The 19,477-nt window shown below is 37.8% G+C and overlaps 1 protein-coding gene across 16 annotated transcripts in view; it reads left to right on the plus strand.

Moving 5' to 3' along the window:
• The window catches only part of NRXN3 (neurexin 3), a 945,575-nt gene extending 938,983 nt beyond the window's left edge, over positions 1–6,592 (plus strand). For 7 of the 16 annotated variants that reach the window (XM_088167423.1, XM_088167424.1, XM_088167431.1 and 4 more), the window contains one exon: positions 3,636–6,592. In XM_088167423.1, the coding sequence (XP_088023549.1) occupies positions 3,636–3,937 (302 nt within the window). In that variant the 3' untranslated portion in view covers positions 3,938–6,592. Of the gene's footprint in view, positions 1–3,011 lie in introns of all 16 variants that reach the window. The other 9 variants (XR_015804647.1, XR_015804648.1, XM_088167417.1 and 6 more) reach the window with 2 other exon arrangements.
• The last annotated feature ends 12,885 nt before the right edge of the window (positions 6,593–19,477 follow it).

Here is a 19,477-nt window from a genome sequence, read left to right on the forward strand (position 1 = left end):
ATCACTTATGTAAAGCCCCACTTATCATAGCAAGTCTATCAACTTCACTTAATATTTCAAGACAGTTGTGATCATTTTATATACTTACAGTAGTCTTGATCATTATCACAAGTCCTCGATAGAAACAAAAAGTATATAAGTATAAAACTATATAGATGCAAAGGCTATTGGGGCAAAAGGAAGGTCTTCATATTATATGTAAGATATGTCTGATTCCTTTCAGAAAATTAGTCATTAACAGAACCAAAATAACTGCTCTTTGGACGAAAACTACCCAAAATATTGCTCCAATGAGTGGCAGATCAACTACATACTGATGCTGTAGGCCAGTATAATAGCTTTTAAGAATAAAGGTACTTAAAGGCTCCAGATGAGCAATTAAAAGCTGACAAACTTCTTTTTCCAGTTGAGTGTCACAGATGATGAATGAAAATCACAGATGAGTATTGCAGTTGAGCAACAAAACATTGATCTTAAGAAATTGTTTAAAGGAACACTATCTATCCCTGACTTTCTGGAACTTCAATTCCAGACTCATGCAATTTGATAAAATCCTCACTTAAATACTGTTACTTTTATTCATTTTTTTTACCAGGCTCACAGATGATCTTTCCCCCTATGGCATATTCCACGTTCATCCTGAGACCACCTGTTTGCATAGATTATAGATGCTCTACTCAAGCCATGGATAGGCCTTCTGGACATATATAAATCATATTACATGCTCTAGTTTCTACATTGCTCAGAAAACAGCTCAAATGCATGAGCACAAAATGTAGTGTAGCCATTTGGCAGACTACACTTTAGGCTTTTTTACATTTTTTTTTGAAAGCATGTAGTTTGGAGACATTGATACTTATTTCTTCATTCTCTCTGCAGTAACAAAATAGATATATGAACATACTGAGGAAGCTCAGAAAACTAAACAACGTGTTCAAATTGACCTTTTGTATCTTAAATTAAAACTAGCATTTCATGAAAGTATGCAAAATACTGCATTTCTTATTTTGGCATAATTTCTACCCTGGTACCTCTGAGAGAATTCCCACTGTTTCAATTGATTAAACTGTGTCACCACTTAGTTTCCCATTAAGGAAAAGAATAAACCATATTGCTATTTCAGCTATCCAGATTTAATCAAACTGTTAAGTACCTTTTCCAGTATATTTCTATCTTCAATGTGTAATTTGTTCAAATATATTGCTCTCCAAATACATTTAGAAGGTATTTTGATTTTAGACTATATTCCTTATAGACATTCCATGGACATTACCAGCAGAATTCAATGGGAAACAAGTGCATGTAATATATAGGGTAGATTTGAGAGAGTAGAATTTTTGACCGTGATGTATTCAGCATTATAACAATGCCAAACTGTTCAGTAGCAGTTTTTAATACAAAACTAAAACCCAGGATTAATTATATAGAAACTATAATTCCTTTAGTGCATCCTCCTTAAGCAAAGGTGAGTATAAACCAAAATTTCTTGTGCATTAGGAATACTTCTTACTGAGTTGCACTCCTTTGAACAGATCTAGGTTATTCTCATGATGTCAGCTGAACAATTTAATTTATATTTTAAGCAGCTTACTTAAATGGCTTGGCAAAGAAAAATTATGCAAGAGAAAATTATTCACAAACTTTCAAAAACAATATTGTTCACTCTAAAAAAATTGTTGATGACCTGTATATCAGTAGAAGACTATATAATCAGAACTAAAGGAATTAGATAAATTAATACGATTCCACACTTTTTTTTTGGCCCACAATATAAAACAATGGAGTGTTAACTATCATAGACTCAAAAGTAGAGGTGCAATCACATTATAATATAGAGACAACACAGGGCTATTACTCTAAAAGTAGAAATATTGCTGCTCAGGATCCAAATCATAGAAATGATGTACTGATTTTCTTGTTTCATTTGCAGCTTCTATTGTTGTAAGGTACAGATGTTGCATCTATAGCTTTATGTTCTACTTGAAGAGGAGACCGTAAGTCCACCTTGTTTTCAGCCCTCTGTAGGCAGGTAACCATCATGTTAGAAATCAGTAGAACTGATTGTAACTGTCTGCCAGTCAAGAAGTAATACTAGGTGTGAAGATAACTGCAGTACAATCCTGGGCTCAAGTACTAACTTGGTTGATCAAAGTCCTTATTCAGTTTTTTTGTCAATCACAATAAAATCTATCTTAATTTTTAATCAAATTATAGTAAATAAATATCAAGAAGAATGGAAGATGAAGATAGTACGGCACTAGTAGCCCCAAAAAAATGCAAGGAAAGGGACATTCCTAGTGTCAAACAGAATGCTAAAGGAAGATTAAAAAGAGATGAACTATGTGTAGAGCTCTGTACCTTCATGGACCCAGTAAGTACTTGGTTCTTATTTCATCTCTCACTTTCATGAACATTCCCACAATTTAAAAGCCAAACAGTGATCAAGAAGAAATGGATGAATGGAAAGTGCCTTAGGGAAAGGACTTATATACTGCTACAGAGGGTGAGTATATTAGAATGGCAGAGAAGAAATACCACCGTTATTCTAAATGAAAATAATCAGAAGAGGAAAAACTGGCAAGATGAGTGGTGGAAAATATATCTAGGAGAACACTGGTCTATAGCAGTCTAAAGTAATTAATTTAAATAGTCTTCTAACCAAATGTTTTAAAAAGATCACTACAAAAAAATTGAAGACCACAGAGAGTCACTTGAGAGTATCTCCAAAAATCAAAAAATTTAAGTCTGCAAAAATTCTGGGTATTTCACTGTACATACCTAGCATAGGTAGGAAATGGAACATGCACTTTAACAATGGCCGAGCAGAGTGGGAGGGAACAATGAAAGGCAGCCCCAGGAAAGTATGTTGGTAGTGTAGTTAGAGAGAGAAAGCTGATCCCTGACGGCTTTTCATAATGCCCAGATCCTCTCTCACCCTTAAGCCAACTGAGAATGGTGCATTGTGTCATTAAAATGTACTAATCTTCTTTTTTTTCTCTTTTCCATCCCAGGAGGTGAATTAGTTATCCCTCTACTTGTAGAAGACCCTTTAGATATCCCTCCTATTGCTACTCGTGCACCTTTCATTACACTTCCCCCTACCTTTCGCCCCCTCCTCACCATTATTGAGACCACCAAAGATTCCCTGTCCATGACCTCTGAGGCGGGGTTACCTTGCTTGTCGGACCAAGGCAGCGATGGTTGTGATGATGATGGCTTGGTGATATCTGGGTATGGCTCAGGGGAAACCTTTGACTCTAACCTACCCCCTACTGATGATGAAGATTTTTACACCACCTTCTCCTTGGTAACAGATAAGAGTCTTTCCACTTCCATCTTCGAAGGTGGCTACAAAGCACACGCACCCAAGTGGGAATCCAAGGACTTTAGACCTAACAAAGTCTCCGAAACTGGTAGGACTACTACCACGTCTTTGTCCCCTGAGCTGATCCGCTCCACAGCTTCGTCCTCGACTGTGATGGTTCCCAAATTGCCAGCCGGCAAAATGAATAACCGTGAGCTCAAACCCCAGCCTGACATAGTCTTGCTTCCGTTGCCCACTGCCTATGAGCTAGACAGCACAAAGCTGAAGAGCCCGCTAATCACTTCCCCCATGTTCCGTAATGTGCCCACAGCAAACCCCACGGAGCCGGGAATCAGACGGGTTCCGGGGGCCTCAGAGGTGGTCCGTGAGTCGAGCAGCACAACGGGGATGGTCGTCGGCATTGTGGCTGCTGCCGCCCTCTGCATCCTCATCCTCCTGTACGCCATGTACAAGTACAGGAACAGGGACGAGGGGTCCTATCAGGTGGACGAGACGCGGAACTACATCAGCAACTCAGCCCAGAGCAACGGCACGCTCGTGAAGGAGAAGCAGCAGAGCTCAAAGAGCGGCCACAAGAAGCAGAAAAACAAGGACAAAGAGTATTATGTGTAAAAAAGAATAATTATTTATATATAAATATATAAATACTTAATGAGATTTAACTGAGATATCAGAACCATTGCAGCAAACGAGATGATTGGGAGATATCGTTTGTGGGAAAAAGTATTGGGAAAAAATTTCAGCAGTGACTGTTAATGTCTAAGTCATCACTTGGAGTCAGCAAACTTTGCCCTAATGTATAATAAAGCACACTAAGCGTTCTGGAGATGGCGCGCACAGCTCTGCTCTGTTAGTGAACTTGGACATCTCCAAATCTCCTCCTCCGCTGAACTTTCTGCAAAGGTAGAAGACTTCATGGCTTACTTGTTTCATATCTCCAAGTGAGTCTTTAACAATGTTCGTGATCCCTGACTGTATCAATAATTTTTCAGTTTACTTATTTAAAAAAAAAAAAAAAAAAAAAAAAAGAAGGAAAAAGAAAAAAAATACAAACATTAAACATCAAAGAAATATTGAACAAACTGATCTGGCCGTGTCCAGCATACACATAATTTTTCGAGATTGGAGGAGGGGAATAAAAGATTTTGGAGATTGTTGGTTTTTTGGTTTGGTTTTGTTTTGTTTCTTGAGTTGCTTTTCATTTGGTTTCTTTGGTTACTTTTGGGTGAGGGAGGGAAGATAGAGTGGAATGGTGTGGGGGGTGACCCAGGACATGACTCGAGAAGAAATCTCGGAAAAAAATTTCATAACAAATAAAGAGAGACTATTACCATATATGAACTCAAAAGCTACCCATGGTGTTTACTCTGCATATCTGGTTGTATTGTCTCTAGAATCCGTCATCTTGTAGTTAAGTTGTTTGCTAACAACGCAGTGAAAGTGTCTGATGAGTGGTGCTGAGGAAAACTGTCATGGAAAGCTGGTTCTCTTGGATCTGGCTCCAGTATTTGCAATTGAACTGAAGAGCAGATGGGTTTGGGTCTGTTCTGATCAGTCATTGGCTTTATTTGAGTATAGCACTCAGTGTGCATTAGACAACCAAAGTATGGTTAACAAGATTCAGAGATTCAAAAAAGAATGCTTAAAAGTTATTAACCATTCTGAGCTGAATATATTGTGCAAAAATAAAGGAGCCTTCCTCTGGGTTCTGGTTCTGTGACATTGCAATGCATGCAAAAATGATAATAAATCAGTTTAATAAAGAGATCAGAAAGACACCACTGGAGTTCAACTTGTGACAAGACCAATAAATGTCAGAAAAGCTAAACACTTGTAAAAGAATGCAAATTAAATTGTTTTTTTTGGCATATAACTGTTTTACATATGTAATATTTTAATTTTGTAGCTTGACATTTCAGATCATCTCTGTCTTTCCATTTGCCCTATTCTCCCTTTTCCTTCTCTTTTATATAAAAGAAAATAAATAAAGCTGCTGTGACACACAATAATAAAGAAAAATTAATTTAATAATATAATATATATATATACACACAGATATATTTATCATGGTATGTTTGATGGGACGGCTGGAACAGAAGTTCTGTTATGGTCTTAATGCGGAATGAGAATGTTCTTGAAGAACAGAGTAAAAAGAAACAGACAACAAAAGCAAACCTTAAAATGTGAAGGGAGCGTGTGTTTTAGCTTTGTCACAGTTACCTGTGTCAAAAAAAAATCTGAAATTTTGTTTACATATTTTACTACTATTTTTTTGCTAGTATAATTTCTATATGGATACCCTGATGGTGTATATACTGTTTTATGGTTAAATTGAGAATGTCTTATGTTTTATTTAACTTATTTAATTTGGTTGTTTGGTTTCCACATTTTCCTAGTTATTGTGAAAAGGATTATCTACTGTACAGAACACTAGCGAGGTGGTTTGACGGCCATGCCTATCATGTGCAAAAAAGCAGATGAGGGAGAGAGAGACAGAGAGGGAAACAAACACAAGATGGGTTGAGAACCCTGGGATATCAGAAATTAAAACTTTTGCTGTATGCGGATGAAAACTAATCAGCTGTTTAGGTTTAGAAATCTACTCTTGCTGGTGTTTATAAGTCGCATGAATATTTGACTTTGAAGAAGTTTCATCAGATACACACACGCACGTGGGAACTTAAATTCAAAATAACAGTCTTCTCAAACACTTAGAGAAGGCTCCGTCATGTTAACAAATATTTTCAGTGCGTGTATGTGTGCGTGTGTGGTGCGTGTGCGCGTGTGTGAGGTTGAGCTTTTTTCTTTTTTATTTTTTATACTAAAAAGAAAAAAAAAGACAGGTTTTAAAAAGGTATGAAAGCACGATTTTAGATGACTTAACTGGCCGAAACTATATAAAAGTTGATTATATCTTGATGTCTGTAAAAGATTGCTGTTCTTGGAGTCTTGGAGTCTTGTGAAATGATTTCCTGCTTTCTTTCTTCCTTTCCTTTTTGCTTTTCTTTTTTAAGTTAAAGGAAAAATATTTACACTTTCCTTTTTTTGTGTAAGTTTCTATTGGACAGTTTTTTGAAACGTGCATTTCTGTATGTGGGCTACTACCATATCCCTGTTGCTTTTTGGACAACCTGGAGAATTTTTATTTGAGTTATCGTGATGTTATTGCTTTTTTTTCCTTTCTTTTTCTTCTTCTTTTTGATTCTTTTCTTTTCTTAGTTGCATTTTGTTTAAAGATATGCTTAGCAATAAAATGTTCTTCCCAAAGCCCTGGATGTTGCTGCGTTTTTATTTCCAAAAGACTTCAGGGAAATTCCAGACCTTTAAAGGTGAAAATATTCTGTGATGTAAGTATCCCCCATCCCACAGGAGTATCTAGCCACCAAATTACAGAATCACGTTCATGTTTGCGTTCTTCTGTTAGTCCAGTGAATCTTTTTTCTTTCCTTTGCAGGGATATAAATTAAACTTGAGTCTGGAGCCTCTCTCTTACCACTCCCACCACCTCAGTTGCATAGTTTTCTGTAATATGGGTTTCAGTTATCTTGGATAAAAGCAGACCTAAGACATTGACTTAGTATGCCCTTTCTTATGTGCTCCCTTTGAAGTATGTAGCTCTTTCAATGATGTTTATGGGATTCTGGATTCATCTTTGGCCAGGAGTCTGTGATGTGCTGCAGGAGGTGAATTCTTGGGGAGATTTAGATAGTTAATTTGATACAGAAAAATGTTCACATCATTTTAGATGAGGATCTAGCTTAGGTCCTCCGAATTTATATATCACCTTCCATGTACTACCTTAGGAACATCATTTATATATTTTGGGTGCTAGGTGCTAAGGATCAGACTTGGTAGATGGTCTGAATGTTCACTTCTTTCCAGTTAATACCAACTACAGTACTGAATGTTCCTTGTCCTACTGGGCATTATAGTCTGATTCTGGCCATCATGCAAAATTGCCAGTATCCTGTCTAGTTTAGCAAGTTGTGCCGAACTTCAGTTCACAGCAGTAGTGTGGGGTTTTGACAGATTCAATCTTCCCAAGCTATCTGCAAGGTTTTTTACTTTTTACAGGCATCTGGAGGTCAGGCAAATGAGTGTTTCACAGCCCTTTCATTTTCAGCCAGGGATGACTTCACCTTTTTTTCTGCTAGGTGGAATCCATAGGTCTTTTGAGCAGTGTTTTCCATAGGTTTTGTTTACAGCCTAATTCAGCTCAGGATAAAATGATTGTTCAGGTATTGCCAGTGATTTTCTACATTGATTTTGCTCACATTTGCATACACGAGAGAATATGCATGTGTACATACATGTGAGGTTCTTTTACTGTTTTCAGTTCTTTTATGAATGATGTTTTGACAACTTACAGATTCTCACATGTATCAAACCCACAGGTTCTGATCTAATCTTCACTCATTTCCCTCCCAAAATCATTAAATTCCTGAGTGATGACTGGTACCTAATATTTACAGTACTGGAGCAATCAGCTGGCATGTGGGAGATATAGATCTGAACCTAAATATCTTTTCTAATATTCTAGAAAGTTTCCTTATCACCAAGCAGTTGGTGTTCTGAAAAAGTATTTTTTTCCTCATTACTTCTCTCAAAATCTGTTATACTTCATATCATTATGAAATACTATGTGAAACAAGAAAATTCAACCTGACTTACCCTAACCCTCTGGCTATAGTCATGCTTTTTCTCATTTCTTCTGTCACCTAATGACCATTTTATTACTTAGGCTAAATGAAAATGTCAGAAAGGAGATTTCATTGCTGTCTAAAAGGCTTGAAATTATAGTATGTCTTTGGCTCATCAGAGAACCACAGAATTGTTGAGATAGACCCCTGGAGATCATGTAGTCCAAGTACAACCACACCAAAGCAGAGTCAACTGCAGCAACTCGCCAAGGACTATGTCTATTTTTTTATATCTCCACATGTAAATGCCACAAGCTCTCTAGGTAACCTGTTCTGTATGAGCACGCTCACTGTGAGCATTTTTTGTTGTGGTTTCATGAAATTTAATTCATTTGTCCCCATTTCCTTTTACCCTTTTGCTGGGTACCATTGAAAAGATCCTGACTCTCTCTCTTCTTTACAACCCTTCAGGTGTTCATGCATATTAGTAAGATTCCCCATAAGCCTTTGCTTCTTGAGGCTGAGCTCTCCCACTCCCTCAGCATCTCCTTGTACAACATATCCTCCAATCACTTAGTCATCTTCATGTCTCTTTATCAGACTCACTCCAGTATCTGCAGCAGACACAACTGCCTTATCACCATCACTGAGCTAGGTATGTAGCTCTTTTCAAGGACTAGGGCTGGAGAGCTGCTCCTCTTCCCACCATTTTCTACTGGTAAACAACATCCCACTTACTGTGTCACTTTTTGAAGATCCTTCTCTTAGGAGGGATTTCTGTATTTCCAGAACTGTTCAGCACATCTCTGTTTATTGCACAGTTGCAGAGGTTCTTCATTGAGACAAGGCATGAAGATCTGAGCACAAATTGGTTTTTGCGTTCCCAGCCCTGGTGTTACAGAAAAGGACAAGTGAGGAGCAATGTCAGTGCTGGTTCCTTTTCTGACATTTCTGTTTGTGCTTCTTGTCTGGGAGGGCAGACATCCTCTGCAGTTGCCATGCCAGGCTGTTTTTCCTCCACAAGAAGTGAGAACATACTGATCCGACAGTTTGGTAATAATGATTAAAAGACAAATATCCTTCCTGTCAATTCCATAGTGAAAGTATCTTCAATCATAAGATGGTGATGACTCCCAAGGAAGGCAAAGACACATGAGTGAGTTACAACTAATGAATGTGACTTGACACTTAGAGCCAAAGTTAAGCATATTACTTCTATGGAGATGCAGTTTTTAGTGCAATCAGTCTGTGAGGCATTTGCAAGATCACAAAGTTCTGTCAAGGGCCCTGTGAGAACATAAAGTCACATGCAGCTGTTGCCATTTTATCATGCACCCTCCCTAGCTGCCAAGGTTGGCACTGGCTCCCTAGAAGATGTCTCTCATGTGGTAGAACAAATCACTGCCTTTCCCTTCCCACATGCGAGCGATAACAAAGAAATGGAATAGCAACAAGACTTGCCTTCCAGCTGTCAACCTCACCAGATCTGCTTGGGTTGGTAGAGATACTAGCATGAGAAGAAAGACTATTGCCTGCTGTTTGGCTCTCTGGATGGAACCCTGTCTGAGCTCTGAGAGCACATTTGCCTAGGTGGTATAGAAGTATTGTAACCAGGGGTGTCGTGGTCAATGAAGCAGGTTGGGGTTGAAGGTCTTGGCTGATACTTACACCTTATTGGTGAAAGCTTTCCCACAGTAGCAACTTCTGTTGGGTTAATTAAGAAAAAAAAGGAATCAGAATCTCTTATTCAATTTGATAAAACAGTGTATAGTAACCTATCACACTCTATTTTCTCTTCAGACAATACACACTGCACAGTGCTATATCTCCTGTCTGTCCCCAAACAGTTCCAAATAATCCCATGTTTCTGGAGTGCCTGTTCATGTTGTCTTTCACACATCAGCAAATACAGTGTCATTCAAGGAAAATTTTCAGTAAATGTTGGTCTGCAAGGATTTGACGTTCTATAATTTGGGCACATGGATTGCATGAGAGAAAAGAGCACATTCAAGAGATTATGTTGGACTGCATATAGCTGAAGAAAGGCTTAATTTTTAAAGTTATTAAGCTGGCTAATTCATATTGAAAACAGGGGAAATCAACTACATAAACACCTTTAAAAATTGAGGCCATTTCATTGTAGTAGTCAGATAAAGTTAATTAGCTAGTGTTAATTGCTTGGGCTTTTGCAGTATCAAATGGTGTACGCAAGTGGTGGACAAGGTTCTGCTTTTTCTCATGAGGCTTACATAACTCACCTGCCTTCAGAGCAGGAGTTAAAATGAGAGATGGTTTAGATATGTTGTAAATTGCCTGGAGACAAATCCATTTCAGCATGCTAGGATGAAACTTCATGAGCATGCTGTTTACTTAAATTCAATTGAAGTAGACCAAGAAAAAGAAAAAAAAAAAAAAAACCAACTTTGGCTTATTTACATACCTTGTAAAAACCCAACAGAAGCCCAAACCTGTAGTTCTGCCACCAAGCACAACCTAAAGCCACTCAGCAAGAGTTGTCATCTACCACTCCTTGCATCTCCTTTATCAGCCCGTTTACAGAATGTAACAAAAGGACAATGTCCTCATAGGTCAGAAAAATCCTGAACAAGCAGCTGGGAAATCTTTAAGCATGCTTTTCTTCAATGGTTCGTAAGCTGGGCACTATGCCTAGCAGCTTTGGCTGGTGCACATGGAAAATTGAACTCACTGGAAAATAATTATATATATATATACATTTAATAATGCTGCCAAAGCCTTTGTAACACTATGAAAAAATTCACTCAGTATTTGGATTTCGATAATACTTATTATATAAAGTGTTAAAACACAGAACAACAAAACAGGATGGAATCACACCACAGAAACAAAAGTGGAAATGAGAAAAGTGAATGCTCTGTAAACCGTTTGTAATTGCATCCGCATGACCTCCTTGCTGCACACAGTTCTCATAGTTTTCACTCATCTAGCCTGGCCCAGTAATTTAAAGTTGTTACTACTATCAAGTGATGGTAACAGCAAGCCTTTAGGTATGTGGAGAAAAAGATAAATGGAAGGATCACTCACAAGGTGATGAAGTCTCCCTTCTGAGGAACAGTTTCCAAGAGTTATTTGTATGAACAGATGAAGACAGAGAAACAGAGCCGGCATGCAGCGCACAGCCATGCGCCTAGTAAAGCAGCAGGTGAAGAATAGGGTTTTGATTTCCAAAACCAAGAATACTGTGCCAGAGCTGAAACTCTTTGCGTAACTTAAATCAAGCTCTTTTGTCCATAGGCATCATGCAGTTGTTCACTTGTACTATGCAGAACACTTGCAGTAGGACTATTTGAATTCTTTAAGTATTTGATCTCTACCACTTCTTCTACATTATATGATTATTCATTTCTGCTGTTCTCTGAGTCACAAACATTAATTTACATCCATGGTTCCCTTGTGAGCAGATACTAGTATCTCCCTTGTGCAAGGATGGAAATTAAGACAAAGAGACTTGTCTGTGATTATATAGAAAATCCATGTTTGTAAAAAGATTAGCCCTCAAAGCTTCCAGACTCTCCCACTTTACTCATGCCTCCAAAGTACACTGTGGCTCTGCCAGAGGTATAAAACATGCAGTCCTCCCATTAACACTAGCTTCTCCACATCAAGAGCTGGCTTGATTTGATTTGGCTAACAAAACTTAAAACAAATGGTGTAAGTGCAGAAGCTTCTAAAAAGAGAATAAAACACTTAACTAAGAACGAACCATTTAAAAATGGAAACTATTCTAACTGTCTATTTTAAATGTCCTGGATTTATACTTTCTGGTAAATACACAGGCACATGCATGCCTTTGAACATCCAAAGCAGCTTCTAATCTGTTAATCAAGCCTTTTTCTCCCATGTGCATTATGAACTAGAGCTTACTTGTACTGTGCAATACTATACTCTGGCAGTTCTAGTCTGCCAGAGTCTAGCTTTGCCATCTGCGAACTCCTGCAGAAAATCACTGCCTGCATCTGTAATATTTTGCTATAAACAACTTTTTATACCAATTACAATAACATCAATGACAGCACAGTTTTATTACATGTAATTATAGGAAGTAAGACTAAATGCCATACCACAGCCCTCCTGGGTCAGTGAGAGTTGAAGTTGATTGTTATCTCTCACAGTCTGCACTGAAATACATAGTGTTGCCAAGATTTTAGATAACAAAGATATTGTTATCTGGATAAATTGAGTCATTACTCTTACAAACATTCAGAACCTACTGAAACTTCCTTTGAAGCTAATGGCAAAGCTTCCTGACAGTGAACAGAGAGTGCTCCCTTTCCACAAATCTATGAATCTGCAAGTTTTGCTGTAAAAACGGTTTGAATTTTTCCTTTTTTTCCTTACCTCATGGTGTTCACAGACTTTTTTTTTAATATTAGCCACATTATGATCATAAAGAATAACAATTATGGTATGCACTATAAAGGCTTCCTTTGTAACAGGGAAAGTTTCTGAAGGACTGTTTCTGCTCTCTCAAAGCCTTTTTAGCGTAAGGATTGAGAGTGTAGAAACTCTCAAGCACCTCAAAGGTTTCTCTGTTCTCCTGATGTTTCTGGGCCCTCAAAAACAAAATGAATTTTAAGTGACTATAATATCAAGATTTCGTCTACAGGAAGGGACCTACAAATAAATTTACAATTCTTATTTTACCTAAAAATAGATTTACAGTTCTTTTTTTCATAGTTGATTGCACTTCATAGTATTGCTTTCTCATGGACTAATTTGGTTAGCAAAGTAAAAGAAAATAAGCTGCATATAAAGTGCATCTGGGTAAATATGAGCCAAATCCATCAACAGGACTGTTGCATTTAACATAAGCATGGGCTCTTGCACTTAAGATACACATCCAGGGTGAACACATAAGATAATGCTATTTAGCACTAAGACATATTGCAGCTTGAGCACTTACTACTGGCATTGAGAAATGCTTTGTCACTGATCAACAAAACATATAAAGGGAAAGTGTGTGCAAATTTGAAGCCAGTTCCTGATTTTCTTACATAAATTAAATGATATATACTTCCCTCCTCAAATTCTCTATGTATATAGGACCTAATGTACCCCATCTACTAAGGATCATTTCTTGCACTGGCACCTGTGCGGCTTCATTGGAGCTAAAATTATCACACATCCTTGCTCAACAATATGAAGTAGAACTAGAACTTCTTCTTTCTAAAAGCAATTTAAAGCCAACACCAAATGGGAAATATGGATGCAAAATGCTTGTTTTGTGCCAATTAGAGCAGTGTCCAGCTAGGTAAATGTTTTTGCTGGTATTTGCACAGTTGAGGGAACTCAAATTCCATTTCCAGACCTTGAAAACTCCACAACACAAATACATGTGTATTATTTTAATGCCATGACATTACAATATTTGTGCTGAAGACTCTTATCCCGAGCTTGTTATCTGTGGGGGAAGGAAAAATTGGCTTCAGCTTAACCAGCAAACAACCATGAGCTGAGTCAAAGCCTGGCACCTAATTGCCATTCACCCATCTAACCTAGAAAGATTTTGCAAACTAATTGATCCATGAAAAAACTTACAGAACTATTTCCACCTTTATTCAGGGGATTTCTGAGCTATAATAGTCACCTTTACATGTCTGCCACACAGTTCAGGCCAGCAGAGGGCTAGTACTAGAGCAGTAGCACCAGGCGCCACACATCTGCACTGCTGACAAGGTCTGTATGCTCATGAAATACCAGACAGACCTCAAGTGTCTTTAGATGTCAGGATACAAAAGTCGAGGAGCAAATGCTGGCTTGAAGATTATAAAAAAATTATGGTCATATAACCTGCAGTGGCACTACTCATTTTTGGAGGTACAATGTGCTCTTGATCCTACCCTTTCATAAGCATCACTCAGACTTTAGTAATGGAAACAAAATAAATAAGTTTTAGCACTTCACTGCATAGGCTTTCACTGTCTCTGTATTTCTAAGCTGTAGCCCTTTGTCTGCAATGCAGACAACAATGAAGACAATGCAGCAGCCAGGAGACAGCCACAAAAATATTGAGCTCAGAGGCATGTTAAGAGCAGAGATGTGGAAATGCATCCTCCCACAAAGCGCAGGACCACATGTATGGCTATTAAAACCAAAATCTGCAGTGAAACTTTATTAAAGCAGAGGGCATGCCAGTGGGCTAGCCCAAGCATTCTTTATTACTTGATTTTCCTTTTGTCTTGTCCGTTTCTGGAAATAATAAAAATCCAAATTGAAGGGCTAGTGAAGTATGGAAGTAGCAGACTGTACAGATGAAATGCTCATCAGTTTTGGGAAGGAAGGGAAAAGGGTCTGAAACTGTCTAACACACACAGTAAACATAGATATGTGAGCTTTATGCTAAGAATATTTCTGTTTCTGTGCAGTTATCTCTTACTGCCAGAATAGCTCTAAGGATTAAGATGGTTTATTGGGATCAAATGCCTTACAGATTATTATAGTGCTGACTGTTTACTCGTTCACATTAAAATATAGATCTACACTTATATCCCTGTATGCGCATCTCTCAATCACAAATTATTTTTATTCCCTAAATGGGTCAGCCCAGATTCCTAGACTATCCTATTTTCTATATCCAAGATAAATCTCCAAAGACATCTTGATAGGCCTATGTAGGTAAACTATGCCTTAAAAAACATTGTCAGCAATCAGATCTCAGCACTTGCTGACAGTGATTAACACAAAACTTTTGCTATGGGGTTTTTTAGGCAATGAATGGGTTAGAGGCTAAATTATCTCATGATTAAAGTAGCTGAGGGTTGCAGGGAAGGAAATCTGGAGTCTGGAACATACTTTTCTGCTGGAATGCCAACTGTGCTTTTAGAGGTATGAGACTTTGAGGTCATTTAATTTGTCTGGTGTATAAGATAGCTGTGTTTTAACAAAAGGATGGGGGAAAAAACTACAAGCCAACCACTTGCTGTCAACAGTTAAATTTCCCTTTAAAACAGAGCTGAGGTTCTGCAATCTCACCTGGCTGCAGCTATTTCTATATTCTTCCTAAGCCTGATGTGCAGAGCCAAGCATCCCCACTACTAGATACCTTACAGACCCCAGTCTGATAAGTGTGGTCTGAATTCAGATGAACTGATACTGTTTTGTCCTGTCCTGTCATTGAAAAGAGCCTGGCTCCATCTTCTTTACATCCTCCTTGTCAGAATTTATGTACATTGATGAAAATGGGACTAGGCCCAGCACTGATCCCTAGGATTCCCCAGCTGCTGGCCACTGGCCTCTAACTAGACTTCATAGCACTGATCACCATCCTCTAGGTATAGCTGTTAAGCCAGTATTCAATCCACCTCACTGTCTCTGCTTGTCAAGCCCATAGCTTCAAAGGAAGTGGTTTAGGTACCTTAAATGTGAGAATGCCACTCATGGTACCTGATTCTTGCACAGGTGCCCAATGGTTCTCATGTTTAGGAAGCTGTTGACATGGTTTTATTGATGACCTGTTACCTTTTATCTGGGCTTTATTCCCCGGATTGTTCTGCATTTTAACCAGAAACTATATGATGGAAGAGGTTTCTGTAGGTCAGGAATTGGATATTTGGTCCTCTCACAGATATTTTAGTAGCCTCAGATTTTTTTTTCATTCCTTGCTCCACAGTAGTTTTTTTACAAAATGAAGAATAGAAAACATCTGCACTTATATAGTTGGCAGTACAGTGATGCAAGTCTGGGTTTCCATGTATCCCTCACGCAAGAGAGACTTCAGCATTCTGCTAAATCATAAATTAACCTCTGCAAGGTTTGCCTTGGTGTTTGCATATTATATCCAGAAATCAGGACACTCATGTTGAAATTAACTCAAGAATCTTAAGTTTGATACGTCAATAAACACAGGCAGAAAGAGAACACCTCATTCCTGCCTGAAGCCAAGAAAAACCTTGTGCCTGCCTGAAGCCATGGTTTCCAAGTAAGAGGGTAATGATGCATACTGTAAGCCATATAAACTGACCTGCCTTGATACACCTTACCCAGGACCTCAGCACCTGTTTAACATAACAGCCCTGTGAATGCTGGCATGAGCTGTTTATTTTCATCTCCATATAAGATACAGGAAAGGGTTTAGGATAATGACTAAATCCAGTCTGAATGTGCTTCAGGTGCTAGAAAAGCACAAGCTAGCCTCAGAAGTTTTCCATCATATCAAATATGAGCTAAGAAACATTCCTGACAGCTAAAGGCCCAGATGTGGGCTCACAGCAGCAGGTTGAATTAGTGGCCTTTTACTCAAGACATCATCCGAAACAAGTTTGGTGTGAAGCTTTTCTAAGTAATACCTGGCAGTTGGCTGCAGAAAAGTAGGAAGCCTTCCAAGTGAAGTACCCGAGGTGATTAGGGAAAAAATGTAATTTGTACAAAGATAATTTAGTCAAGGCACTGAGTGAAATAGTTCTGCAGTTAACAAATGTGCCTTCAGATTGTTAATAGCTGTTTTCATCTGGGTCTCATGTCTCACAGCTCAGCCAAAGACAGTGAACTTTAACATAATAATAGAGAGATTTTTGGGAGGAGGGGGATGTGTTCATTTATGTTGTTTTCTTTTATGTATACTGCAGCTAGAATCAGAACACGACTGTCTAACAGTAGATTTCTCTAGACTGGTGAAAGGATGAGGGGCAGCAAGTCACCTGGGAGAAATTTTTTGTGATCAAGTGCTGTTTCAGGTTTTCTCGGCCTTAGAATAATAATAACCAGGTTATTAGTATTCACCTAATTTAGATCACGTGTTTCTCTTGAACATCACAGAGGGTGAACTGGGACCCATACAGAGTGCTGTCTTCCAGGTATTATGTTTGTGATACAGGGCACTATCCACTGCAACTGAGCTGAGATTCACTTAGTAACACCTCCCAAGCAGGTAAAAGCTTATGAAGACTTTCTCAGCACTCTTGGTTTAGCTCTGACTTTGTCAAAGTCTTGTCTTACAGAATATTTTGATGAATAAATATTTTTTAGTAATATACCAGCTCTGTAAAAGTATTCTGCAAGTATCCAAGCAACTGCACATCAAATTGTCTGATCTGATTACACTCTCCAACCCCACAGAAAGAGCAGTCTTTTCTAGTGTCTTCAGCAAAAACTGGACACAGTGATCAAATTTTGTTTTCTGCTTTTGAGGTAGACATCTCAAACCGCACAAAATAGAAATCTTTTTGAACAGATAAGCTTGGTATCAGGCTTCAAATTTCAGTTTACAAATACTTCATTTACAAATGAAGGTCTGACATAAAAAAAAAAATAAAAGGATCTAATTCATAAAGTTGAGTCCCAAAGATTATGGATCATCATCTACAGGGAGAAATCCCAGTGGATGAAATCCACCTTAAAATCTCAAAGTGTTTGAGAAAAGATGGCAGAATCATGAGTGTTTCATCTCATATGAGGAAGAAGTGACATTTTAAAAAATGGGGATTGTGCATTCTTGCAGTTAGATAACATCAGAAGCCAGTCTAGACCCAGATTTTGTCCATATGCTTTAGTCCTAGATAAATATGTCACACTCATTTTTTATTTATTTATAGCACTTATTCCAAAATTAATAAGAAGTTAATTAACATAATTCAGAGGAAGGCAGAGATTTAACCAGGACGAGCTGTTCATAATTAAAGGTATACTTTACTTTAATACCTATATACTTTTATTACTTCTGAGTTGAATCAAAGGGTCTGCAATCTCATCTATAAGACAGATGAAAAATCACTGGGAGAAAGGAATCAGGAAATAATTGGCAATAAAAGACAAGTTTAAAAGGCTCCCAAGGTTTTGGTAGGCTATTCATGACTTAAAAGACAGATAAAATAGATCTCAAAATCATTCATCATTAGTTATTCAGCCTACTTCAGAACTGCTTTACTACGATTAGGAGGTACTGCAAACTCTAAACCTCCCACTTTGGCTCCTGTGATTTATTAGACACCCATAGTTTTTAGGGGTTAAAATGCAGCTGCAAGGCAATGATTCAATGGAAATTAAATAGCTCATGTCATACTCATCAAATTAGTGCTGTTCGATGCAACATTAACTACTTGAAACCCTCACATTAGCTCGTTTTAAGAGACAGGTACACTCTACATCACCACACATCTCTTTTATGCTGGGGATTCAGGAAGGGGGGGTGAGGAAGGGAGTCACAAATGGCTTTTTCTGGCAGTCCCAGCCCTTATCTTGGAGCCCTGCACTACCAGGGTATTTATGCTTCCCACAGGGGCAGAGGATGCCCCACACCAGCTCCTGTTCTGCAGGTAAGGTTGCAGCCAGCACCAGGGGAAAGCACAATCAGGCTGTGAGTTGGCAAGCCACCAAAATGGCTCGTTAATTAGGTCTCTTCTTCCAACTGCTAATTTAAATAAACACTAAATTATAGCACGACATATGCTTTTGCATTAAAACTTTTTAAATTGGCTAGCTTTGTTTTTCCATTATACTTTCACCAGACCCTAGGAACTGTTCAAGATTAGCACTTATAAAGCCTTGGAGAGCACAAAAATGATCAAATTATTGTAGGAAACAGTGCAGATCTGCAGAATAACATAAGTTCAACATTTTCAGTTAATAAACCTGGGCATGACCAAGACAAAGAAATAGCACTTTGCAGAAATTCAGTTTATAGGTTTTTTAATATTTATCTATATAAATATATTCTTTATAGCTATATATAATTTATATATTATGTATCAATATATTATTTATCTTAAATAATAAAACAAATTTAACTTCTCACAAAACCAAACTCTGCATCATTCTTATACTTTTTAATATCGATATTAGCAAAAAGTATTAGTAATTTTTTTTTCTGATTACAAACTATGTTTCTAAGCGTTTTTTTCTCTGGAATATGAGACTTATGTTCACACTTGTACAATGTGTCCACTGGTTAGTTATTTAATCTACATAATATGCTTTAATATAGAACTTAAAAATTGTATTTTATACATTCTCCACGAAAAAGTGGCTGTGTCAAACTTTTCAAAACTCAAGGAGACTTCACTAATGGCATATAAAGACCCTTGCAACCAACACACATCCTTTATCTCGTTTACAAATATTTTGTGCACTGCAAGGTTTAATTGCCAGCATTGTTCCATTACTAGAAACCATGTTTCCTTCACATATCAAAGCTAAGCACTGTACATTTACATTATAATTCAAATTCTCTTATAATTGCTTCAGAATCTAACAGAGCTTTAGCAACAAAAATTATAATTGGTTTCAACAAAACTTATAATTGCTTTCTACCCTTCTTATTTTAAGAAGTCTTCTGTAAGAAGTTTATAAACAGCAAGTTCAGTGCTGCCACACAGATCACTGCCTTGGAGTCTAGAGCCAGAAAATCCTAATAAGTCATCACTTCTGTCTTATATGTGTGTGTGCTTATGTGAGCATATAAATAGTATAGGTATATCTGTATATGAAATGTTACAGAATTTCCCCCTCTGCTGCCCTTTCTGCCCATCAGCTTGTGTAA

This window comes from Sturnus vulgaris, chromosome 6, assembly GCF_052056855.1.
Source record: "Sturnus vulgaris isolate bStuVul1 chromosome 6, bStuVul1.hap1, whole genome shotgun sequence".
Lineage (NCBI taxonomy): Eukaryota > Metazoa > Chordata > Aves > Passeriformes > Sturnidae > Sturnus > Sturnus vulgaris.